This window comes from Chelonia mydas, chromosome 3, assembly GCF_015237465.2.
Source record: "Chelonia mydas isolate rCheMyd1 chromosome 3, rCheMyd1.pri.v2, whole genome shotgun sequence".
NCBI lineage: Eukaryota > Metazoa > Chordata > Testudines > Cheloniidae > Chelonia > Chelonia mydas.
The window spans coordinates 74,191,299-74,217,367 of record NC_057851.1 but is presented as its reverse complement, the minus strand read 5'-3'; the positions used below and the strand labels follow the sequence as shown (position 1 = coordinate 74,217,367).

Genomic DNA, 26,069 nt, shown 5'->3' with positions numbered 1-26,069 from the left:
TTCTAACTTCAAGTTCAGTCACATTAGTTGTTAACTATGTATATGTAAGGACAAGAGATAAATCACTGGTCACTCAATTCATTATTTCTAGCATATTTTAATGCCATTTTTTCTTTCTTCCAGTAACTTTTTTTTTTCAAATTGTTACAGATGCTTCTACCGGAGGCGATCCAGAGGGAAAACAACAAAATGTATGAAGAAGTAAAGATCCCCCATAGTGAACCAATGCCTGTTGGCACTGAGGAAAAAATAGTTTATATCAAAGACTTAGATGAGGTGAGTAAACCACTTGAAAAGGTAATTAAATGATAGTTTTCTTATTTTTTATAATTACTTGTTTGAAGATAGATTAATACTGAATTTTGCAATGATCTGTGATCCTTTTAAAGTTTTATTTAATAGGTTATATTTAAATGTTAATATTACAAGGAAGTACTACTGGTGAAAGCACAGGACTCAGTCAGTAATTTAGAGCTGTCATTCCATGCTAAAAAAAGCAACAAAACTACTGAATCAGGAGTACAATATAGTTGGTTACTGATTCAATTAAAATGTGGCTGTCACTTGTAGTGTCAATGGTAACATTAACAATGCTCCTGATTGGATTAAAGTCTTATTGAAATGTCCACTCACAGTTCTATGTGACTGAGTAAATCACTTAGCTTCTCTTTGCATCAGGATCCATGTTAGTTTAAAAAAATATTTAATTGAGTCACAAGGATGTTGTGAGATGTTACTCATAAACAGTGGAAAACTGCTCTGGAATCTCAGTGACAATACCTTCAGAATTCAAACTAACTATGAAAACAACAAGGATTCCGGTGGCACCTTAAAGACCAACAGATTTATTTGGGCATAAGCTTTCGTGGGTAAAAAACCACTTCTTTAGATGCATGGAGTGAAAATTACAGATGCAGGCATTATATACCGACACAGGAAGAGAAGGGAGTTACCTCATAAGTGGAGAACCAGTGTCGGCAGGGCCAATTTGATCAGGATGGATGTAGTCCACTCCCAATAATTGAGGAGGAGGTGTCAATTCCAGGAGAGGCAAAACTGCTTTTGTAGTGAGTCAGCCACTCCCAGTCCCTATTCAAGCCCAAATTAATGATGTTAAATTTGCAAATGAATTTTAGTTCTGCAGTTTCTCTTTGAAGTCTGTTTCTGTGTGTTTTGTTCAAGTATAGCTACTTTTAAATCTGTTATAGAAGGTCCAGGAAGATTGAAGGGTTCTCCTACTGGCTTTTGTATGTTACCATTCCTGATGTCCAATTTCTGTCCATTTATTCTTTTACGTAGGGACTATCCGGTTTGGCCAATGTACATGGCAGAGGGGCATTGCTGGCACATGATGGCATATATAACATTAGTAGACATGCTGGTGAATGAGCCCCTGATGGTGTGGCTGATGTGGTTGGGTCCTCTGGTGGTGTCGCTAGAGTAGATAGTAGGGGACAGAGTAGGCAATAAGGTTTGCTACAGGGATTGGTTCCTGGGTTAGTGTTTCTGTGGTGTGGTGTGTAGTTGCTGGTGAGTATTTTCTTCAGGTTGGGGGGTTGTCTGTAAGCGAGGACTGGCCTGCCTCCCAAGGTCTGTGAGTGAGGGATCATTTTCCAGGATAGGTTGTAGTTCATTAATAATGTGCAAAGATAACTAAAAAGATCTTCTTTGTTAATAGGATGCCAAAAAGTTGACCTTTCTGTATTATCAGTTGGTAGAGTATATACAGTATTGGAAATACTATTGGAAAAGTTACTGAAGTGGCATATTGTATATATCCTTTGGAAATAAAGTACTACAGTTTTTGAAAAGGATAACAAAATTGAGCTAATGGAACATGCAGCATTATGCCCACTGCTAGCTGAGGGAATGGTGAATTATGTTAAACACAGTATGAGGACCAAAAAAATGCCACCATGGCTAAACAACAAAGTAAAAGAAGTGGTTAGAGGCAAAAAGGCATCCTTAAATCCTATCGAGGAAAATAGAAAGAATCATAAACTCTGGAAAGTCGAGTGTAAAAGTATGATTAGGCAGGCCAAAAAAGAATTTGACGAGAAACTAGCTAAAGACTCAAACTAACCACAATTTTTTTTTTTTTTTAAGTACATCAGAAGCAGGAAGCCTGCCAAATAATCAGTGGGGCCACTGAATGATTGAGGTGCTGAAGGAGCACTCAAGGAAGATAAGGCCATTGCAGAGAAGCTAAATGAATTCTCTGCATCAGTCTTAACTGTAGAGGCTGTGAGGGAGATTCGCACACTTGAGACATTCTTTTTAGGTGACAAATCTGAGGAACTGTCCCAGAGTCAGATACTGATAGAGGAGGTTTTGGAACAAATTTATAAATGAAACAGTAATAGGTGACCAGGACCAGATGGTATTCATCTAAGAGTTCGAAAGGAACTCAGCTATGGAATTGCAGAACTACTGAGTGTGATATGTAAATTGTCGCTTAAATCAGCTTCTGTACCAGATGATTGGATGATAGTTAATGTGTCCCCGACTTTTAAGAAGGCTCCAGAGGTGATGATGGCAGTTACAGGTTGGTAAGCATAACTTCAGTACCAGGCCAATTGGTTGAAACTATAGTAAAGAACAGAATTATCAGAGACAGAGATGAACATGATTTATTGGGGAAGAGTCACATGGCTTTTGTAAAGGAAAATCTTGCCTCACCAATCTATTGGAATTCTTTGAGTGGGTCAACAAGTATGTGGACAAGAGTGATCCAGTGGCTATAGTGTACTTGTACTTTCAGAAAGCTTTTGACAAGATCCCTTACCAAAGGCTCCTAAGCAATGTAAGCAGTCATGCAATAAGAGGGAAGGTCCTCTGATGGATCAGGAACAAGTTAAAAGACAGGAAACAAAGGGGTCGGAATTAAATGGTCAGTTTTCAGAATGGAGAGAGGTAAATAGTGGTGTTCCCCAAGGGTCTGTACTGGGATCAGTGCCGCTCAACATATTCATAAATAATCTGGAAAAAGGGGTGAACAGTGAGGTGGCAAAATTTGCAGATGATACAAAACTACTTAAGATAGTTAAGTCCAAAGCGGATTGTGAAGAGTCACCATGAGATCTCTCAAAACTGGGTGACTCGGCAACAAAATGGCAGATGAAATTCACTGTTGATAAGTGCAAAGTAATGCACATTGTAAAATGTAATTCCCAACTATACATAAAAAATGATGGATTCTAAATTCACTGTTACCATTCAAGAAAAATATCTTGGAGTCATTGTGGGTAATTTCTGGCTGTAAAAAGAAAGGTAACAAGGAGAAACACCTAAGTAAACCAAGTATATCTACTTCTCTGAATCCTAGTGCTGATAAATCTCATAAACCTGAGGCAAAGGGAGAGAAAATGATTTTGAGTGCGAATTTAGAAATGGTCCGATTTTGTCTCTTGGCAGGAAAGAAATTGTTTTAGGGCACACCCCAGTGTAACAGATGTGGGGGGACACCCCCTCCCCCCAAAAAGTCATCATCCCTCTCAATGGACAAACACGTCAAAGTATATATTGGAAAAGTGGGATATTGTGGCCTTTTGGCTTTTCCTGTTTTTTTTTATTGTTCTAGGTTGTACTTTTAATGTTTTGTAAATACACTTACCTATTCCATGATCTATCTTAAAGTATATTTCAAATCAAATTCATTAAATATGTAGCATTTAAATCTGCCACAATGCATACAGAACATTGCCATCTGATAATGGATGGAGAGGTTGTGAGCGATTAGTTTGCTGTTTATGTATTGTGCATACAGCTATCTCTGCTAAAACATCCAGTTATTGTTAACTCCATCCTCCCTCCTCTCACTCAACTGTTTTATGTTGTCTCTTTAGACTGTCGCTTAATATATATGTGTACAATGGCTAGATCCCTGTCCTAGTAAGCCTGCTAGGTATTAAAATAATAGATGGTAACCTAGACAAGAGGAATTCTTGAGTGTTATTTTTGAGGCACAAGTACTTTAGCTTGTGAAAAAATTCTTTAACCAATCTTATTCTAGGACTAAAAGTGTACGTCGGAAATGGTATAAAGGGGCAAATACTCACACCCTTACTCAGTAGAATATGAGGCTTCTCACAGAGTGAGATGCTGTTTAACTAGATGAAGGCTCATGAAAAATCTGCTAAAAGTTTTCAAGCAATGCAATGAAGGTTTGATAAAGGGGGATGACTGTTCACAAATTACTCGAATGCTTTTGAAGTTGGACCCTAGAGGATTTTTTTTTTAAAACCTATTATAAAACTGGGTTGTAGTTAAAAAGCTTTGTTTGATATATTTTGGAATAAATGAGAGAGCATGTACGTGGAAACTTAAATTAGTTCCTTTTTTTTATATATAAGGTAGAACTTTAATGTATACTTGAAAATACAAGTTCCCTAAAGATACGCACCTATTAAAAGGAAAAATTAAATGCTCTGAAATATTTGCATAATTGAATAATTTCAGGGCTCATTTATTTTAAATGTGTTATATGTTTTGAAATGCGGAAACAGTTTTCATTAGATAGTTAATTCTAGTTGAGCTCATTTATCTGAAATATTATGAACGTCTCTCAGAATTTTAGAACTTCTATTGGAGGATTACAAATTTGCAGAAAGGGTTTAGCTTTGTGCTTTGGATAAGATTTTTCACTGGAGAAAGTTTTATGCTGAATACTGATATTAAAAATGTCACATTTTATGGCTGCAGTAGCTCAGTTTTTCTCTCCATTTATGCTGTCAGCCACTTGAAAAATATGGCAGTAGGTAGTATCAGCCAAGATTACAAAATAATATGGTGAGATTTTTATTTTAGCTGCCTTCTCTTTTAAAGAGGGGGTGTGTGTGTGTGTGTGTGTATGCATGCAAGAGTTTAAGATATTCCTGAAATGTTCTGAGTAAGAGCACTAGATTAATTCTCTTCTCCTCTTAACCCTCAGAACAGAGGTGGGCAAACTGCAGCCCACGGGCCACATTCGGCCCGCGGGACCATCCTGCCCCGAGCTCCTGGCCAGGGAGGCTAGTCCCCAGCCTCTCCCCAGCTGTTCTCTTCCCCCCATGCCCCTCTGCAGCCAAGCTGCCAGCGCTCTGGGTGGCGGGGCTGTGTGCTCATGCAGGGCAGCGTGGCAGCATGTCTGGCTCCGGCCGGGCGGCACAGCTGCCAGACATGCCGCTCTGAGTGGCATGGTAAGGGGGCAGGGGCCGAGGGGTTGGATATGGGGCAGGAGGTTCCGGGGGGGGGGGGGGCAGTCAGGGGACAGGGAGCAGGGGGTGGTTGGATAGGGCAGAGGTTCTGGTGGGGGGACAGGCGATGGAGAATGGGGGGGGGTCCATAGGGGATGGGGTCCCGGGGGGCAGTTGGGGGGGGTCTTGGGAGGGGGCAGTCAGGGGACAAGGAGTGGGGGGGGTTGTATGGGTGGGGAGTTCTGAGGGGGGCAGGCAGGGGCTGGGAAGTGGGAGGGGTCAGATAGGGGGCGGGGGCCAGGCTGTTTGGGGAGGCACAACCTTCCCTACCCGGCCCTCTGTACAGTTTCGCACCCCAGTGTGGCCCTTGGGCCAAAATGTTTGCCCACCCCTGCTTTAGACGATAACTGTACAATCTTTCCATGGTATACATTGGAGGAAAACCAAAAAAAAATTCAAGACTTGGTATCTTCAAGTGTACGTGTGCTTTTCACTCATTATGGTGAATGAGTACTGCTCCTATTGAAGCGAATAGCAAAACTCCATTTATCTCAGTCTTGCAGGATCATTCTCTGTGTGTGTGTGTGTGTGTGTGTGTGTGTGTGTGTGTATTTGATTTTTATTTATTTAAGGACAAACTCTCTATTAAGATCACTACCATTTGTTACAGTAGTAATATACAAAATTCAGGACTTTCTATTTTCAAGCACATATACATGAACACCACTCATTTTTTTAATATATAAAATAGAAAGTCCTGGATTTAGTTTATTACTACTGTGATAAACTGTAGTGATCTTAATAGAGTTTTTCCTTAAATAAATAAAAATCAAATTTTAAATAACAAAACCAAACTAAAACACCTTTCTGTAGGGAAAAAAATGTTTTCACTTTTCCATATTCTCCTAGCAACCATTCAGAATATTCAAATTTACTTTTATTATTTTTTAACCTCTGAATTAGCTATAGTTTTAAGGGGAGATTATCTCTGGTTAAAGGGATAGGAAAGGAAGAAGTTGCCCTGAAGAACACACAGACATAGGCAGTCTATCATACTGTAAATACTAGAAACGTTATGCCCAAATCCCAAAGAGATCATTCAGTTAAGTATGGTTTTTACAGCCTTTATATTTCTCAATTTTCCCTGAAATCCAGCATGTAAGAAAATTGAGCTTTGGCAGTTGCATGGCCAGTCAGGAAAGGTCCTGACAAGATCTCTGTTTTTGGATAAGGGAAGGGGAAGTTAGATCTTTTACCTATATTTCTGGGACAGTTTACTCTGGGACCATGTCTCTGTCTCCAACTACCTTTTAAATATACTAGCTTGGGCTTTAGGTCTGTGGAAATAAAGCTAATTTTTCCTGACTTAATTACCAGCAATCTACAAAGATCTACAAAACCCAGAATGTTATCCATATCTTGGCTGGGAGACGCCAATTCCAATCCAGTCAATGAGCAAACTTTTGTTTGTCCCAAGTTCCATGATCTTTGAGTTATTGATTTGGTGTGCTTGCCTGGTGTGAAAAGACTGAAATTTATGTGCTGATGTGGGAAATTTGCAGTTGAATTTACTACTGAGCTTCCGTTATAATCTTCTGTAAGCGACTCCTTCCTACAATGGTAGCGACAGAGGAGTTGGAACTTGATGATCAGCACTGCTGCAACCAGACATGGTGAATTACTGAATGAAGTTTAAGATGTTGGGGATAACCTATAAAGTCTAAATGGGCTGGGACTGACCTGCCAGAGGCATCACCACGCTCCCTATGCTGCACTACTACAGCTGAGCTGGAGCTGCATCTCCTTGTAAAATAATGGGTGGCTCGCAGGCAGGCAGAGTGTTCTCTGTGAGCTCTCTAGGACTCTGGAATGTGCTTTCTGAAGCCTTAGACTGGAATTGCCTGAATTTGGTGACCTGGGTGGCACGCTACAGAAGAAATCTGTTTGATAGGGTTTTTGGTTAGGGCCCCAAAGAGGTTACAAAGAGGCTGTGTCTGTCTTACAAATAGATAAGACAGACACAGCAGAATGTACAGTGTGCTGGCAGCAAACATTATGTTAGTTCCACAGTTTTATTTGATCATTTTGACTATAGGATAAACTAAATAGAAAAAGGGGGAGGAGTGGAGTGAAACTGGAATGAGGAGACTGAGGAAAAGGGAGGGAGAGGGTTGTAGCAATGGCCAATTGGCACAGAGCAGAGAAAGTCCAGCCAAAACTGTAGAAAGTTCTCTGAATGATGGAAGGTCCTTGCTCTTGTTGCCGGCACCCAGTGCCAGAGGCGAACAACATCGGGGGGGTTCGTTACCCGGTGTGCTTCACTCAATAATCACAACGGGGTGGAGAAAAGTTTATTTGCAGCTGCAAACAAGGTACAGGGAGAATAGAATCTTAAATCCTGCACATCAGAGTAGGTCATTACACACACTTTTATATTCCTTTGCATATTCAGCCAGTCTTTCCTTGGGAAGCATAACCCTATTGTTAGTCTCATGTGCTTTAGGGAGATTTTCCACAGTGTCACTTAACCTGTGGCCTGGCTAGGGCGATACTAACTGAGAAAGCCCAAGAAGCACAAACTGTCCTTTACTGGCTGCCAATAGCGTCCCTAACTTGTCTCATTGTAAACTGCATTCCTTAGTCTGAGGTTAGATAATGTTACCTTCCATATATCAGAGACACAAGGTAGGTCAGGTAGTATCTTTTATTAGACCAACTTCTGTTGGTGAAAGAGAACATTTTTTTTTCTTTTTCGCTAACAGAATTTGCTGCAGTAAAAGGTATTGCATCACCCGCCTTGTCTCTCTAATATCCTGGGACCAATACGGCTACAGCAACACTGCAAACTTACCATATATGGCACATTAGCTAGGTGTGGAACACTGTTCTAAGAGGACAGGTTAAAATGAGGCATGAGTTTGGATTTCTTTGCTTGATATACATCCTGAACATTACTTAAATATAGTTGTGTATTTATAGTAAAAGTGTTGCTTCCCCTTCCCCCCCTTTTTGGCAACTCTTTAACAAATGTATCTTTAAGGTAATGAAAATTATGTAAGAAGATGGAGAAAAAGTGGTTCTGTCTAACAAATCACTGTTGCTGATAAATGGCTCTAGCTTTTCACCTAAAGTGGATGCTCGGGATAGGATTTATTTATTCATTTCATGCTATTTCCATTTCCTTTTACTTACAGTACTTACTGGTCCAAATAAAAAATAGTTTTTTTGTTGTTGCATAATGCTTAGGAATTATTACAAAATCAATACTCCCCTTTTCTTGCTGTAATGCTCTATTGTTTTTATAATTTTACCAAGTAAGCAAGGTGGGTGAAGGTAGAGGCATTAGTGTATAATTTATACTTCTCACATTATCCTTAAGAATGTTTAGCTATTTATTCCACTGTTGATATGGTGGTATATTTCATTTGTACTTTTTCAACTAATATTTGACAGTTGGGCTGCATTGATTAGTTTTTGAATTATTTTTATGTTTAGCGGTCATACCATCATCTAGTCAGTAAAAAATATAGTACAAACTTCTTTAAAAAGTTTACCAAGTACAAAATTGTTAATACAGTCTAAAATTGGAAAAATATGTTGGACTTGAGGTGCATTACCAGCAGCTTAGACTCTTTTACCAGTAATTGCAATTCACTCTTACATTTTATGTGCCAACCATGGAGGATAGGTCCATCAATGGGTATTAGCCAGGATGGTGAGGAACGCAACCCCATGCTTCGGGTGTCCTTAAACATGTTTCTGACTATCAGAAACAGGGACTGGGGGACAGGTGATTTATCACTGGATAATTTCCCTGTTCTGTTCACTCCCTCTGAAGCATCTGATACCAGCCTGTTGGAAGACCGGATACTAGGCTAGATGGACCACTGGTCTATTACACCAATGCAATGCCAAATTACAAAACAAACAAAAGTTAAGTTGGTAAATGGATATCCAAGTTAAAAGAGCATTATGGAATACTGTAGTTATAACAAAAGCAATTTGAAAGTCAAGAAATTCAAAATGGAAATACCTTTGAAAGTTAGGCAACTTGAAAATTGAAGCTCAAAAAACCAAAACATCAACAAATGTGGAAATACTCTGGTTTCCAACTCAAAAGTACATTCTACTCCCTACGATTCCTTCTAACTAAACACACACGTGCATAACTTCAGTAACTACTTGTGTAGTCCTACACATGTACTGACAAGTTTGCAGGATCATAGCCTAAATTTCATATGTAACAGAACCTCTGCTATTCCAGGCACACACCTACATGGTGTCATGCAAACTATAGAGCTACTCACTAATTAGAGGCTCATGTTCAAACCCTCCACCTTTCCAATGAGAGAGGTTTGTTATTCATACCATAGTGCTCCCCCCCCCCCTTTTTTCCCCCCCATACAAACACACATTATCCTGTACCACATCACTATGGGCTGGATATCCAGATCTATCTCGCTATCCATTTCCCCTCCTGATACCTTATGGAGACTCCATATGCAAGTTAGTTATGAACTTTTCCTGTGTAGATCCTGACCATGTAGGTCACAGATATCCCCCGTTTTGCAATATGGAATGTGCTTTCTTCCTGTACTTCACATAGATTATATTAGCATACAGTATAATACCATACTGAGTTCATTATAGTTAATAAATATTATTTATTTCATGTTTCTGGTAGCACCTAGCATGTACTAGAAATTGTACAAACACAAAAGCACATGGCTGTTTCCTGATGAGTTAGACTTTACATAACCATACTTTCTACTATAATTCAATAAGCAATATTAAAATTCCTATGAAGAGGCTGGTAGTTGCATTCTACGAAGACCTGGAGGACAATCAGGGTGAGATAGCAAAATTTAAAATGGAGTGAGAACCCTAACTGTGTGTTTTCTAGCATTTGTGTTTTTGACCTACAATGCATCCTTCTAATTTCTGGACTTTGAAAAATGTGTGATAGCAACAACATTCTAATCTTTTTTTTTCTTTCTGAAAATAGAATGCATTTATGTGTATGTATTTTTCATGTTTATTGATGTCCACTGTGGGAATATTAAAATTGTGATTTATATAGAATGTTTTTTGTACCTATGTTTTATGAAATGTAGATTTAATAGACTCTTTTCACTGATGTATTCTGATGAAATATTGTAATATGTCTTTTTGTTTTAAAACAGCAATGTAATTGTGTGACTAGACACACTTAGGCCATATAGCTGAAACATTAAATTTTTTTATGTACCTTTGCAGTCATGTTCGTTTTAGTAGGCATATCTGCTAATCCAACCTCTGTGGTCATCCCATTAGTTGTTAGTAACCACTAAATTTAGGGTTGAGTAATTGCTTGTTTGTATTATCAACTACTACTTTCATATACCCAGGCTATTTCTGTTTACTTCAATTTCTTTGTAATATATGTGATCGGAAGAGTATTTTGTTTTTACTCATTCAATACTAATGCAATATTTAAAACTTTTTTTCTGAAAGATCAAATCCTATGCAAATATTGTCTCGTTCAATTTTGTGCATTTCGATTTTGCACACCGGATAAGAGTCTGAACTGATGAGGATTTGCATGCAAGCATGTACTGTAGATATAAAGTGATATATTTTATCTCAAAACAGGACTTTTAGTGTAAAATTGTTAGTGTTTTCTGCATTAGCTACAAAATTTTCATGAAAGTGCCTCTACAAATGTCATACCAAATAGATCTGTTGCTGTTCTATAAAACCTGTGAATGCAGGTCATTAAACTATCTATACTTCAAAGTGGGAGAAATGGGAATGTGTATTACTGGATCATGGTTGCTGAATTCATACAGTCAGCAATATTACAGAAGGCACCAGCTGCCAATACATAATTGGAGTAGGCTTATTGCTCTTTAATTTTTAGAGAACAGAAAGAATTTTCTCTTGTAGAGACTGGAAGTATGCTAGAGATTTCTGGGTTTTCCTGTCAAGTTTTTTTAAATTGTCTCAGGACAATTTTGATGATCTTACTACCTTCAGCCTATTTTACTTACTATTTTCATGAACTATAATTCTTCATGAAAACTATAACTTTTTGCCAGCTGGTAAACTAATTGTTAAAATCCTGGGTTTGTTGTGATATATGCAAAAAAGACTCCTTCAGCGCTCTGGTCATGGTAAAGTTATGACCTTCACACAGCATTAGAGAAGGTAAATTCAAATACAGGTTGTGGCTTATTGTTAAACAAAGATGATAAAGACCGTATGGTACAATATAATCTCAGCTAATTATTATTTTGTTTTAGGGGGTGGCTGGTAATTATCTGTTCACTGTCATGTTAGAAGACTGGTCATCCCAAGGCCCTTAACCCCGGGCAGATGGTCCATAACTGTTTCCTTAGGAAATACTACATCAGAGTCTCCGGGGTTTACATGACTTCATTAGCAGTGCATAATACAACACACGTTACATTTGTCCTCTCATCGTGTTTGCAGTTGTTTCCTTTTGAAGATAAGATACTATTGGTACCTGTTCATTGAGCAGTGACCTATTTTTATAAACATGCACCTCACCTATCTGTGTCTCTTCTGAATTCTCAGCACACCACTAATAATGGTATCCTCAATATGAATAAATGTTCTTCTCAAACAGTCAAGTAAACAATACTTCTTATTGAGTAGCAATAATTTTGTGCTACTTTCACTTATGAATCAAACCACTAAAAAAACCCCCTTAATTTTTTATCACAAACTGAAAGTATTTTTTCATCATCGAAAGAAACAATGGAGCCTATAATTTAAATATCATACAGTATATTTACAATTCACAACAACCTTTTTCTAGATGAACTGCCAGTGTGCTTTTTTGCATATAAGAATTTTCTCCTATAAATGTTCTCCATTTTGGGAAAGTTAGAGGCCTTTTGTGCAACACCGTTCTATGGCTATTCATTTTGTAGTTTCCCAAAACTGAGAAACAGATATTAATTCAAGTTATCTCTGTAGTGTTTTTAATAGAAACTATATTTAAATAGTTTAGAACAAGGAAAAAAGGTAGATACAAGAACTCATAAAAATACAGCAGAAGCAGTACACGGTAGACTGGAGCAGAAAGCTTGTAATTCAAATACAAAATATATTAAAGAGAGAAGGAAAGATTTTGTGAATGGGGTAAGGAAAGTATTTGTGGGAATTAATCAAGAGATGAAGCAATGAAGATTTTCATGTGAGATTCAAAAGGGGTAGCTGAGCGGCTCCTAAGGAAGGAAAGTGTGAACGAAAGCTAGAGATGGTGTTATAGGCAAAGAAATGAAGAGGAAAAGGTAAAATTGGCAATGGAGATTATTCCAAACTTTCTAGCTTGGAACAGGCTTTGTATATTTAAGGAGACTGACAAAAAATGTGAGGAAAAAATGGGACTGAACAGATTGTACACAGTAGAGGTAGGGTTTTCAGTGCTGAACAAGTATCAGACATTTATTTAAGTTGAGGAGATGTGGCTTGTAGCTGCTGCTTTCTCGTTGAAAAATGTGATTTTTTTTTTAGTGTTTTGAGACATCTATTCTCCTTTGACCTCTTACCCAATATACCAAATTTACTGGTACCCACATTTTGTTTTAGATTTTTACTATCTATTTTTTTTTTCTGCGTTCAGATTCCATGTATGTGCAGGATCATAGAAACTGGATATGACAGTGCCTTTTTCATACTGTTCATCCCTTTGCCAATGCACGATTTCCTCCAGTGTGAGTGCTTTGTTCAGGTCATTTTTAAATAGCTTTGTAATGCTGGGGCAGCCAGTAGTAAGGACTGTGGCACAAACATGGACTTTGAAGACTACTGTCTTTGTCATGGAGTGAGAAGATGGGGCTAACACTAATTTAATTACAGGAAACATAAGAATGGCCATACTGGGTCAGACCAATGCTCCATCTAGCCCAGTATCCTGTCCTCTGACAGCAGCCAATCCCAGGTGCTTTAGAGGAAATGAATGGAACAGGCAACTGTTGAATGCTGCAGTCCCTTCTACTTCCAGCTTCTGGCAGTCAGAGACGAGGGACACCCAAAACATGGGGTTGCATCCTTATCCATCCTGGCTAATAGACATTGATGGACCTATCCTAAAGGAAGTTATCTAATGCCTTTTTGAGCCAAGTTATAGTTTTGGCCTTCACAACATTTCTGGCAACGAGTCCACAGGTTGACTGTACATTTGTGTGAAGAAGTATTTCCTTTTGTTTTAAGCCTACTGCCTGTTAATTTTATTTGGTGATGCCTAGTTCTTGTGTTATGTGAAGGAGTCAATAATACTTCCTTATTCATTTTCTCCTCACCATTCATGATTTCATGGAACTTTGATATCTGCTCCTTGATCCTCTTTTCCAAGCTGAAAAGTCCCAGTTATCTTAAACTTTACTCAGATGGAAGCTGTTCCATACCCCTAATATGTGTTGTTACCTTTCTCTGTACCTTTTCCAATTCTAATATATCTTTTTTTGAGCTAGGGCAACCAGAACTGCATGTAGTATTCAAGGTGTGGGCATACCATGGACTTGTATAGTGGCATTATGGTATTTTCTGGCTTATTATCTATCCCTTTCCTAATGGTTCCTAACATTCATGAGGCCTCTATATCTCATTTAAAAGGGGCACTATCAATTTGAAACAAAGTCCATTTTAAAATAAAAAGGAATTTAAAAGTAGATTCAGGTATTCCTTGTCCTTGAAGTCCCTGTCCTTCTTTGAGGTTTTAGAGTTGCATTTTCCCAACTTTTGAAATAGGTTTTTTCTCGAGTGTTGCTGTATGAAAGATCTACCCAAACAGCAGAAATTTGGTTCTTACTAGATTTACAACTAAAGTGGTAAACTAAGCCATATCACTCAAAGTATGATTTCTAAGTTAAAGGTCCCTTTAACGTATATTCTCCTAGCAATGACAGGTTTAGAGAAGCAGCCGTATTAGTCTATATTCGCAAAAAGAAAAGGAGTACTTGTGGCACCTTAGAGACTAACCAATTTATTCGAGCATAAGCTTTCGTGAGCTACAGCTCACTTCATCGCTGTAGCTCACGAAAGCTTATGCTCGAATAAATTGGTTAGTCTCTAAGGTGCCACAAGTACTCCTTTTCTCCTAGCAATGGTGAGGGAGAATTGTTTCAAACCATTATTAAAGTAAATTAATTTCTGTTGGAGAAATTTTTGTAGTTAAAGTGGAAATGGATGACAAGGATTGTTAAATGCTCCTAATAGTAAAGTTTTTCACCAGTTGACTGTTCAAGCAGCAAGGTGAGTCCAACTGCAAGAGTAGAACAATCAGTGATAGATATGGATCTGGAAGAGGTTTAGTGGAAGTTATAAACAGGTTGCAGAATTTGTACTACTTACTCCATCCCTTAAAAGATGTATACAAATTGATTATATCCTGACAGCCTGATTCCAAAGATTTTAAGCTTAGATGTTGGCAGTTGTTTGATCAAACATACCTTCTTGTGTGTGTGTATACTGCAAAGATACAGCCTTTATTGTCAGAATGATTTTGAAGACTGAGTTACGATACAGACTTGCTTGAAAACAAACTGCTCCTACAGGAAGCCAAATACTGGTAAATCTCAAACTCCTACTTGAGAAGGCTGGCTGAAGAACATATCCTTTTTTGGGTGAAGGGTAGGGTATAACACAAAATTGCCATTTCGGAGTTAACTTAGGGTTACAGGGAATACTGATGAAGCGTGTAAGCAGCCCAGTAGTATCCATATTCTCAGGTCACAAATGGACATGTCATAGTCCCTGTCAAAGGACTTTCTAAATGACGTAAACAATCACTGACTCTTATCCCCTTGCTATTTAGGATTCTGTCAGAACCACCATCATAGATCCATTTTTAAGGGGTTTAACAACAGGATTGTATGTTTGCTTTGAAACTAGACATAGAGGGAATTGCTCTGTTTCCTTAGGTTCTCTTAGAAACAGCTGGAGGGTACATTCTTTTGGTAAAGATCCATTTGTTGTGGATATTCTGAGAGAATTGTGCCACAGTTCTTTGCTAGCTCTTCTTATGGAAATACTACAGATTTCATCTGTTTTGTTTGGTGGTTTGAAATCACTTTTCCTTCTTTTAAACCCAACTCCTACTCAAATCTTACCTGTTTGTGTAAGTGTAGAATTTGAGCCTGTTTGTTTCTGAGATGTTTTGCTTTGTGGTTCCTTGGATTTTCTGTGGTTCTCCTTGGCTGTGCTTTTGAGTTTCAAAGTGTTCTATATTGTATGGCATTGAAGTGCTCCATAAATGAGTTAATTAAAATGTTAACAAGAATTCTGTGGACCCATGAACACATCCAAGCCCTTTGACTTTTTTACAGGCACCAGCCTTTGAACATTCTGAGAAGAGCATATTTGGTTGTATAGGGTAACCATGTGGGTTTCCAGCATAGGCTAATACGTTTGCATGCTCTCTGAGCTCCCTATACAGCTGTCTGAGGGATATAATGTATGCATGAGCTGGATTTAAGACCCTGGAGATCTTGGGAGGTGGAGTATCTCTGGAAAATTAATAGCTATGTTCTTTGTTGTATCAGCACTATATGTTTCCTCAAGTATATTAAAACAAGTGTTCATATTAATCAGAACAAGTGTTGATGTGTAGTGCTGAGCAGTGTAGTTATAGTAATAGAAAAACCCCCAAATTCAAAGAAAAGGATGTATTATACGTAAATATATTTTTAAAGAACATTTGCTACAGCTTTGCTATTAATTGAAAGTTACTGAACATGATTATTATTTCAGGTTTGTGGGACTGTTTTTATCCCTTACTTATGGCACAGATAGTGAACATGTAGAGAAAAGAATAATTATTGTAGTACCGGGGAAATATTTTAATACGTTGCCAACATTTCGTCATGCCGTTAGAAAACTATATGCTGTAGAGGGATGACCATTGAATAACTATGTAAAACCATATTTGTTACTGTATCTTGCATTCTATATGTATTTTTAGACTCATTGAAAGCATATGTATTGTGTGGCTGAGAATTACATGTTTCACAGATTTCTAGAAAACCTTTTTCAGTGCAAGTCGCAACATGAGATTCACATGTTTTTACTGTTGTTTGGGAGCTTGCTGGTAACTACTGGCCTTGTAATGCAAAATTAATTATGAAAATGAAAGAACAAAACTTTTACCTCGCTTTAACATTAAAATTACATACATCTCACTTGATGCAAAATATTAGCTGTGCTTCTCTTTCTGAACAGCTACTAAGTGTGTCTGTCTGCTGTGTTGTGCTGTGCTTGTGAAAATGGTTGACAGTCTGATGGGAAACTTACAAACAGCAAACCAGCAAAGGGCACCAGCTGCTGAAATAGACCTGCTGAGCCACTGTGGGAGGAGATGCATCTTCCTGTAGCTAGAAATAATTTAACCAAGTACCTATTTTACCTGCCAAAAGGATTTTGGTTCCTTGATGGCTCACATGCTTGTAAAACAGAATAAGGGGTATTAAATACTGAAGAAAAAAATATTTTGTGCAAAATGGCAATATATTCAAGTGATAAGATTCAAAATAGCTCAGCATACCTTTGGAGTATTTTTATAAGCCTTCAGAAGTTGTGATGGCAAAAGTCTTGGTGACCACAACAAACTGAATATTAATCCTGTAATAAAAACAACAATGTGTAGGACTAGATAAATCTAGAGAGGGCACTCAAAAGCCTCAAGTGCATTATGGGTAGTGACATATACTGAGAAACTGCAAGACACAGCAAGTATACAATAAATCCTGCTGTTCTAATGGCAGGACATCACATAACTGTTGGTTCCATTTGTTGAGAGATGTTTCTTAGGGTATGTCTACACTACGAAATTAGATCGAATTTATAGAAGTTGGTTTTTTAGAAATCAGTTTTATATATTCGTGTGTGTGTGTTCCCACAGAAAATGCTCTAAGTTCATTGAGTGCATTAACTTGGTGGAGTGCTTCCACAGTACCGAGGCAAGCGTCGACTTCCGGAGTGTTGCACTGTGGGTAGCTATCTCACAGTTCCGCAGTCTCCACTGCCCACTGGAATTCTGGGTTGAGATCCCAATGCCTGATGGGGCTAAAACATTGTCACGGGTGGTTCTGGGTACATATCGTCAGGCCCCCATTCTCTCCCTCCCTCCATGAAAGCAAGGGCAGACAATCGTTTCGCGCCTTTTTTCTTGAGTTACCTGTGCAGACGCCATACCACGGCAAGCATGGAGCCCGCTCAGGTTACCGTCACCGTATGTCTCCTGGGTGCTGGCAGACGTGGTACTGCATTGCTACACAGCAGCATCAACCCATTGCCTTGTGGCAGCAGACGGTACAGTAGGACTGGTAGCCGTTATCGTCATGTCCGAGGTGCTCCTGGCCATGTCGGCCAGGAGCGCCTGAGCAGACATGGGCGCAGGGACGAAATTTGACTGACTTGACCAGGTCATTCTCTTTAGTCCTATTGAACCATCTTATGGTGAGCAGGCAGGCGATACGTCTAGGGGACTCATTCCTCTAGGTCACACTGCAGTCACTCACAGAGAAGGTGCAGCGAGGTAAATCTAGCCATGTATCAATCAGAGGCCAGACCAACCTGCTTGTTCCAATAAGAACAATTACTTAGGTGCACCATTTCTTATTGGAACCCTCCGTGAAGTCCTGCCTGAAATACTCATTGATGTAAAGCCACCCCCTTTGTTGATTTTAATTCCCTGTAAGCCAACCCTGTAAGCCATGTCGTCAGTCGCCCCTCCCTCCATCAGAGCAACGGCAGACAATTGTTCCGCGCCTTTTTTCTGTGCGGACGCCATACCAAGGCAAGCATGGAGGCCGCTCAGCTCACTTGGGCAATTAGGAGCACATTAAACACCACACGCATTATCCAGCAGTATATGCAGCACCAGAACCTGGCAGAGCGATACCGGGCGAGTAGGCGACGTCAGCGCAGTCACGTGAGTGATCAGGACATGGACACAGATTTCTCTGAAAGCATGGGCCCTGCCAGTGCATGCATCATGGTGCTAATGGGGCAGATTCATACTGTGGAACGCCGATTCTGGGCTCGGGAAACAAGCACAGACTGGTGGGACCGCATAGTGTTGCAGGTCTGGGACGATTCCCAGTGGCTGCGAAACTTTCGCATGCGTAAGGGCACTTTCATGGAACTTTGTGACTTGCTTTCCCCTGCCCTGAAGTGCATGAATACCAAGATGAGAGCAGTCCTCACAGCTGAGAAGCGATAGCCCTGTGGAAGCTTGCAATGCCAGACAGCTACCGGTCAGTTGGGAATCAATTTGGAGTGGGCAAATCTAGTGTGGGGGCTGCTGTGATGCAAGTAGCCCACGCAATCAAAGATCTGCTGATATCAAGGGTAGTGACCCTGGGAAATGTGCAGGTCATAGTGGATGGCTTTGCTACAATGGGATTCCCTAACTGTGGTGGGGCCATAGACGGAACCCATATCCCTATCTTGGCATCGGAGCACCAAGCCGGTGAGTACATAAACCGCAAGGGGTACTTTTCAGTAGTGCTGCAAGCTCTGGTGGATCACAAGGGACGTTTCACCAACATCAATGTGGGATGCCCGGGAAAGGTACATGAGGCTCGCATCTTCAGGAACTCTGGTCTGTTTCAAAAGCTGCAGGAAGGGACTTTATTCCCAGACCAGAAAATAACTGTTGAAATGCCTATATGTATCCTTGGGGACCCAGCCTACCCCTTAATGCCATGGCTCATGAAGCCGTACACAGGCAGCCTGGACAGTAGTCAGGAGCTGTTCAACTACAGGCTGAGCAAGTGCAGAATGGTGGTAGAATGTGCATTTGGACGTTTAAAGGCGCGCTGGCGCAGTTTACTGACTCACTTAGACCTCAGCGAAACCAATATTCCCACTGTTATTACTGGTTGCTGTGTGCTCCACAATATCTTTGAGAGTAAGGGGGAGACGTTTATGGCGGGGTGGGAGGTTGAGGCAAATCGCCTGGCTGCTGGTTACGCGCAGCCAGACACCAGGGCAGTTAGAAGAGCACAGGAGGGCGTGGTACGCATCAGAGAAGCTTTGAAAACCAGTTTCATGACTGGCCAGGCTATGGTGTGAAAGTTCTGTTTGTTTCTCCTTGATGAAACCCCCCGCCCCTTGGTTCACTCTACTTCCCTGTAAGCTAACCACCCTCTCCTCCTCCCTTCGATCACTGCTTGCAGAGGCAATAAAGTCATTGTTGCTTCACATTCATGCATTCTTTATTCATTCTTTCACACAAATAGGGGGACGACTACCAAGGTAGCCCAGGAGGGGTGGTGGAGGAGGGAAGGAAAATGCCACACAGCACTTTAAAAGTTTACAACTTTAAAATTTATTGAATGCCAGCCTTCTGGTTTTTGGGCAATCCTCTGTGGCGGAGTGGCTGGTTGGCCGGAGGCCCCCCCACCACGTTCTTGGGCGTCTGGGTGTGGAGGCTATGGAACTTGGGGAGGAGGGCGGTTGGTTACACAGGGGCTGTTGTGGCAGTCTGTGCTCCAGCTGCCTTTGCTGCAGCTCAACCATACACTGGAGCATACTGGTTTGATCCTCCAGCAGCCTCAGCATTGAATCCTGCCTCCTCTCATCATGCTGCCGCCACATTTGAGCTTCAGCCCTCTCTTCAGCCCGCCACCTCTCCTCCCGGTCATTTTGAGCTTTCCTGCACTCTGACATTATTTGCCTCCACGCATTCGTCTGTGCTCTGTCAGTGTGGGAGGACAGCATGAGCTCAGAGAACATTTCATCATGAGTGCGTTTTTTTTTTCTTTCTAATCTTCACTAGCCTCTGGGAAGGAGAAGATCCTGTGATCATTGAAACACATGTAGCTGGTGGAGGAAAAAAAAAAGGGACAGCGGTATTTAAAAAGACACATTTTATAAAACAGTGGCTACACTCTTTCAGGGTAAACCTTGCTGTTAACATTTCATACATAGCACGTGCTTTTGTTACAAGGTCACATTTTGCCTCCCCCTACCGCGTGGCTATCCCCTCAACCCTCCCCCCTCCCCGTGGCTAACAGCGGGGAACATTTCTGTTCAGCCACAGGCAAACAGCCCAGCAGGAACGGGCACCTCTGAGGGTGCTGAAGAAAAGCACCCTATTTCAACCAGGAGACAATGAATGATATCTCACTCTCCTGAGGATAACACAGAGAGATAAAGAACGGATGTTGTTTGAACGCCAGCAAACATACACTGCAATGCTTTGTTGTACAATGATTCCCGAGTACGTGTTACTGGCCTGGAGTGGTAAAGTGTCCTACCATGGAGGACGCAATAAGGCTGCCCTCCCCAGAAACCTTTTGCAAAGGCTTTGTGAGTACATCCAGGAGAGCCGCGAATGCCAGGGGAAATTAATCCTTTCACATGCTTGCTTTTAAACCACGTATAGTATTTTAAAAGGTACACTCACCGGAGGTCCCTTCTCTGCCTGCCGGGTCCAGGAGGCAGCCTTGGGTGGGTTCGGGGGGTACTGGCTCCAGGTCCAGGGTGAGAAACAGTTCCTGGCTGTCGGGAAAACCGGTTTCTCCGCTTGCTTGCTGTGAGCTATCTACAACCTCCTCATCATCATCATCATCTTCGTCCCCAAAACCTGCTTCTGTGTTGCCTCCATCTCCATTGAAGGAGTCAAACAACACGGCTGGGGTAGTGGTGGCTGAACCCCCTAAAATGGCATGCAGCTCATCATAGAAGTGGCATGTTTGGGGCTTTGACCCAGAGCGGCCGTTCGCCTCTCTGGTTTTCTGGTAGGCTTGCCTCAGCTCCTTAAGTTTGACGTGGCACTGCTTCGGGTCCCTGTTATGGCCTCTGTCCTTCATGCCCTGGGAGATTTTGACAAATGTTTTGGCATTTCGAAAACTGGAACGGAGTTCTGATAGCATGGATTCCTCTCCCCATACGGCGATCAGATCCCGTACCTCCCGTTTGGTCCATGCTGGAGCTCTTTTGCGATTCTGGGACTCCATCCTGGTCACCTCTGCTGATGAGCTCTGCATGGTCACCTGCAGCTTGCCACGCTGGCCAAACAGGAAATCATATTCAGAAGTTCGCGGTTCTTTTCCTGTCTACCTGGCCAGTGCATCTGAGTTGAGAGTGCTGTCCAGAGAGGTCACAATGGAGCACTCTGGGATAGCTCCCGGAGGCCAATACCGTCGAATTGTGTCCACAGTACCCCAAATTCGACCCTGCAAGGCCGATTTAAGCGCTAATCCACTTGTCAGGGGTGGAGTAAGGAAATCGATTTTAAGAGCCCTTATAGTCGAAATAAAGGGCTTTATCATGTGGACAGGTGCAGGTTTACATCGATTTAATGCTGCTAAATTCGATCTAAAGTCCTAGTGTAGACCAGGGCTTACTGTTTCTCTCTGCAGGAGTAATGTGCTCATTGCTAGTGGAGCTGGTTTCCATTTGCTCATAAACTTCAATGTCAGAAAGGACCATCATGATAGTTTAGTCTGACCTTCTGTACATTGAAGGCCACAGAACTTCATCCACTCCTGAAATAGACCCCTGACCTCTGGCTGAGTTACTGAAGTCCTCAAATCATGTTTTAAAGACTTCAAGTTACAGAGAATTCACCATTTACACTAGTTTAAACCTGCAAGTGGCCCCATGCTGCAGAGGAAGGCAAAAAACCCCTAGGGTTTTGCCAGTTTGACCTGAGGGAAAAACTCCTTCCACACTCCAGATATGACAATCAGTTAGATCCTCATCATGTGGGTAAGACCAGGCATATATCTGGGAAAAAATTAAGAGCTCTCCTCATCTAGTGTCCCATCCCAGCAGTTGGGGATTTTTGCTACTGGCAGTTGCCGATGGGCCACATGCCATCTTACCAGTCCCTTCAGAGCACCCCGGTCTTGAAGCCAGTTAGGTTTTTGCCCCCAGTACTCCCCTTTGAAGGGTGTTCCAGAACTTCACTCCTCTGATACTTAGAAACCGTCATCTAATTTCAATCCTAAACTTGTTGATGGCCAGTTTATAGCTATTTGTTCTTTTGTCCACATTAGCCCTTAACTTAACTTGTCTCCCTCCCATCTGATGTATTTATAGAAAGCAATCATATCTCCCCTCAGCCTTCATTTGTTTAGGATAAACAAACCAAGCTCATTGAATCTCTTATAAGGTACGTTTTCCATTCCTCCGATCATCCTAGTAGCCCTTCTCTGCACCTGTTGCAGTTTGAATTAATCTTTGTTAAACATGGGAGACCAGAATTGCACACAATATTCAGTATTCTTCATGAGGTCTCACCAGTGCCTTGTATAATGGTATTAACACTTCTCTGCCTCTACTGGAAATACTTCGCCGGATGCATCCTAGGACTGCATTAGCCTTTTTCATGGATACATCAGGATGATGGTTCATCCTGTGATCAACCAATACACTCAGGTCTTTCTCCCTGTCACTTCCAACTGATAAATCCCCAGCTTATAACAAAAATTCTTGTTGCTAGTTCCTAAATGCATGACCTTGCACTTTCACTATTAAATTCCATCCCATTTCTGACAGGTTTCAGAGTAGCAGCCGTGTTAGTCTGTATTCGCAAAAAGAAAAGGAGTCCTTGTGGCAACTTAGAGACTAGCAAATTTATTTGAGCATTTTTATTATTCCAGTTTACAAGGTCATTCAGATAATCTTGTGTGATAGTCCAGGCCTCCTCCGTATTGGCTATACCTCCCAACTTTGTGTCATCTGCAAATTTTATTAATACTCTCATTTTTTGTGCCAAGGCCAGTACTAAAAATATTAAATAAAATTGGTCCCAAAACCGATCCCTGAGGAACTCCACTAGTAACCTGCATCCAGTGTGACAATTCGCCTTTCGGTATGACCCGTTGTAGTCACCCCTTTAATCAGTTCCTTATCTACCTTTTAATTCTCATATTAATCCCCATCTTCTCCAATTTAATTAATAATTTTCTGTGTGGAACTATATCAAATGCTTTACTGAAATCCAGGTAGATTAGATCTTCTGCATTCCTTTGTCGAAAAAATCAGTTATCTTCTCAAAGAGGTCAGGTTGGTCTGGCACAATCTACCTTTTGTGAAATCATGTTGTGTATTTTCCCAATTACCATTCACTTCTGTCCTTCGCTACTTGCTCTTTAAAAATTTGATCCAACGCCTTGCATATAACTGAGGTCAAACTAACAGACTTGTTGTTCCTGGATCACTTTTTTTCCCTTTCTGAAAAATAGGAACTATATTAGCAATTCTCCAGTCATAGGGTTCAATCCCTGAGTTTACAGATTCATTAAAAATCATTGCCTCTGGGCGTGCAATTCCATGTGCCAGTTCCTTTAATATTCTTGGAAGGAGATTATCCGGACCCCCCTGATTTAGTCTCATTTGTTTGAGTTTGTCTTCCACCTCGGATGTGGAAATTTCTACCTCCATATCCTCATTGCCATTAGCCACCTTTCCACTACCCCTTAGCTCTTCATTAGACTCAGTAAAAACTGAGGCAAAGTATTTGTTTTGGTGTTGGGCTATGCTTAGATAATCTTTAATCTCCATCCTCAGTGCTTAATGGTTCCCACTTCTTTCCTTTTTTTTTTTTTTTCTTATTTATATGGCTATAGAACCTTTTACTGTTGGTTTTAGTTCCCTTTGGAAGGTCCAACTCTGCTTGGCTTTTGGCAGGTCTCACTTTATCCCTACACTTTCTGACCTCTAAGAGGTAGCTTTCCTTGCTGATCCCTACCATCTTGAATTCATGGGCTTTGTTTTCTCTTAATCACCTGTTTGAGATGCTTGCTCATCCAGCTTAGTCTGCATCCCTTCCCTATGAATTTTTCCCCCTTGCTTGGGATGTAGGCTTTAGATAGCTTCTGCAACTTTGACTTAATCATTCCAAGCCTCCTCCACATTCAGATCCTTGAGCTCTTCAGTCCAGTCCACTTCCATGACCTGGGACCTTGTTGGTCCAGGGGAGAGGGGCGGTGGCACGCAGCTCAGGACTCTGCTGGCTCTTGGGTGCGGGGGAGTGTTGGTGGGGCTGGCAGGCTCCCTCCTGGCTCTGACCGGCATGTCCCTGCAGCTCCTAGGGGGAGAGGCAGCTAGGGGGGCTCCGCATGCTGCTCCTGCCACAAGCGGCAGGAACCATAGCCAATGGGCCCTGCGGGGCCGGCGCCTCCGGGTATGGCAGTGCACAGAGCCCCCTGGCACCTCTGCCTAGGAGCTGCAGGGACATGTCAGTGTCAGGAGCAGGGAGCCCCTCTCCGGAGTAAGCACCGGCTCCCACTCCAACCCCCTGCCTCCATGGCCAGCCACTGCAGAAGTCACGGAGCTCCTGGGGGAATCTTGTGCCAAAAATTAAAAATTCAGCTCACAATATTTTAGAATTCTGCATGTTTTATTTGTTAAAATAACACTGCATAATAATGCCAGTTTCAATTATTTTGGTAATTTATTTCAAAATACCTGTGAACAAGTATGTCTGTAACAATAGACACAACAAAAAAGATTCAGGAAATCTTTTTTGACAAATAGATTCCGTCCTAGGCATATTAATGCTTAAATTTGAGTAATTCATTTAAACTACACTACAGAAACATTTCTTGCACCCCTCAAAAGCAATGCAAAGGCTTGGGGGAGTCAGGGGTAACGGAGGAGCTGAGGGAGAGAGAAATATTTGCTGGGAAGGAGCTTGGGAGTGAACCTGTAGGGTTGTTGGGTGGGACAAGTATGGAACTTTTTTTTCGGGGTGGGGAGGGGAAGGGATTATTAGGGAGTTGAGGAGCCTCCCCCATGCAGACGCAGGCTGACCCCTAGCCTCTCCCATTTAGTCAGGCACATCTGCTCTGACCGGATGTGTCCCTGCATCCCCATTCAGCCACTCCCTGCCTCATCCCCATGTCTCTTCAACTTCCTGTCCCCATGTGTCCCTGTACCTCCACTCAGCCACCTCTGTCCCCATGTCTCTCTGTGCCTCTACTCTACTCCAGTCTGACCCCCACTAGCCCTTCTGAACTCTAGTCTTTGACTGCCCCCCCCCCCCCCCCATCCTGTGCCTCCTCACCTGGCCGCACAGGCAGGGTGCTGTGAAGAACGCAGTGTCTGCTGACTGCTACGGCTGGTGAGCCAGTTGCCTCTATTCTAGCACCACAGCTGCTCCTAGTGAGCAAAAGGCATAACTGCAGAGCCTCTCCAGCAGAATATTTTCTGTGGAGGAAAAAAAAACCTGTTGGACACATGAACATGAATTCTGCATGTGCGCAGTGGCGCAGAATTCCCTCAGGAGTAATCTGCTAGTTTTAATGCCTTACTGTGTACTGTGACAGGTATTTTGTGGGTAATCCTAAAGGACACACTGCTTCTACAGCAGTCTTGTAGCTGTTAACACCCCATTTTGCTCTTTCCACACTTACACAGGCATAGATAAGATTAAGCAGTGTCTTGTGGCTTTTTTTTTAAATACTTGTGGATTTTGTGGTCTATATTTTGTACTGGTAAGCTGGAGACAGCCAGTCAAAAGCTTCATTTACCAGTATGTAACAGTTCCAATATCATTGCACACTTGACCTTGAAAGCACTCCATACCTCATGTATAAATGTAACTAAGGAATGTGCTTAGGAGGGAAAGAATACTATTTAAAGTTTTGAGGAAAAATACTTGTGAATAGTAGAAGATATTTTAGAAGTCTTGATTAGTGTCCGTACTGTAAGGCTGATTAAAAGAAGAAGCAGTGTAGTTGTGTAATAGCATGTGGTCTGGGGATTTAGGTTCAACTAGTTGAACATAAAATTATGCATTTTCTCTTAAAAATATGGATGATCATGGTTGCTCTCTTTTTTTTTTTAAGTAAAATTATGGTTAAATGCATTTTACATCTACCTTCAAAAATCACTTTAGTTTCTTCTCTTTTATTTCATTTCATGTTGCTG

At 41.3% G+C, this 26,069-nt stretch overlaps 1 protein-coding gene across 4 annotated transcripts in view; it reads left to right on the top strand.

Annotated features, from left to right (window-relative positions):
* Nucleotides 1-26,069, top strand: part of ASCC3 (activating signal cointegrator 1 complex subunit 3) — a 530,489-nt gene that overhangs the window by 93,154 nt on the left and 411,266 nt on the right. For all 4 annotated transcript variants that reach the window (XM_037894528.2, XM_037894526.2, XM_043542702.1 and 1 more), the window contains exon 8: nucleotides 151-276. In XM_037894528.2, coding sequence (XP_037750456.1) covers nucleotides 151-276 — 126 coding nt within the window. The remainder of the gene's footprint in view (nucleotides 1-150; nucleotides 277-26,069) is intronic.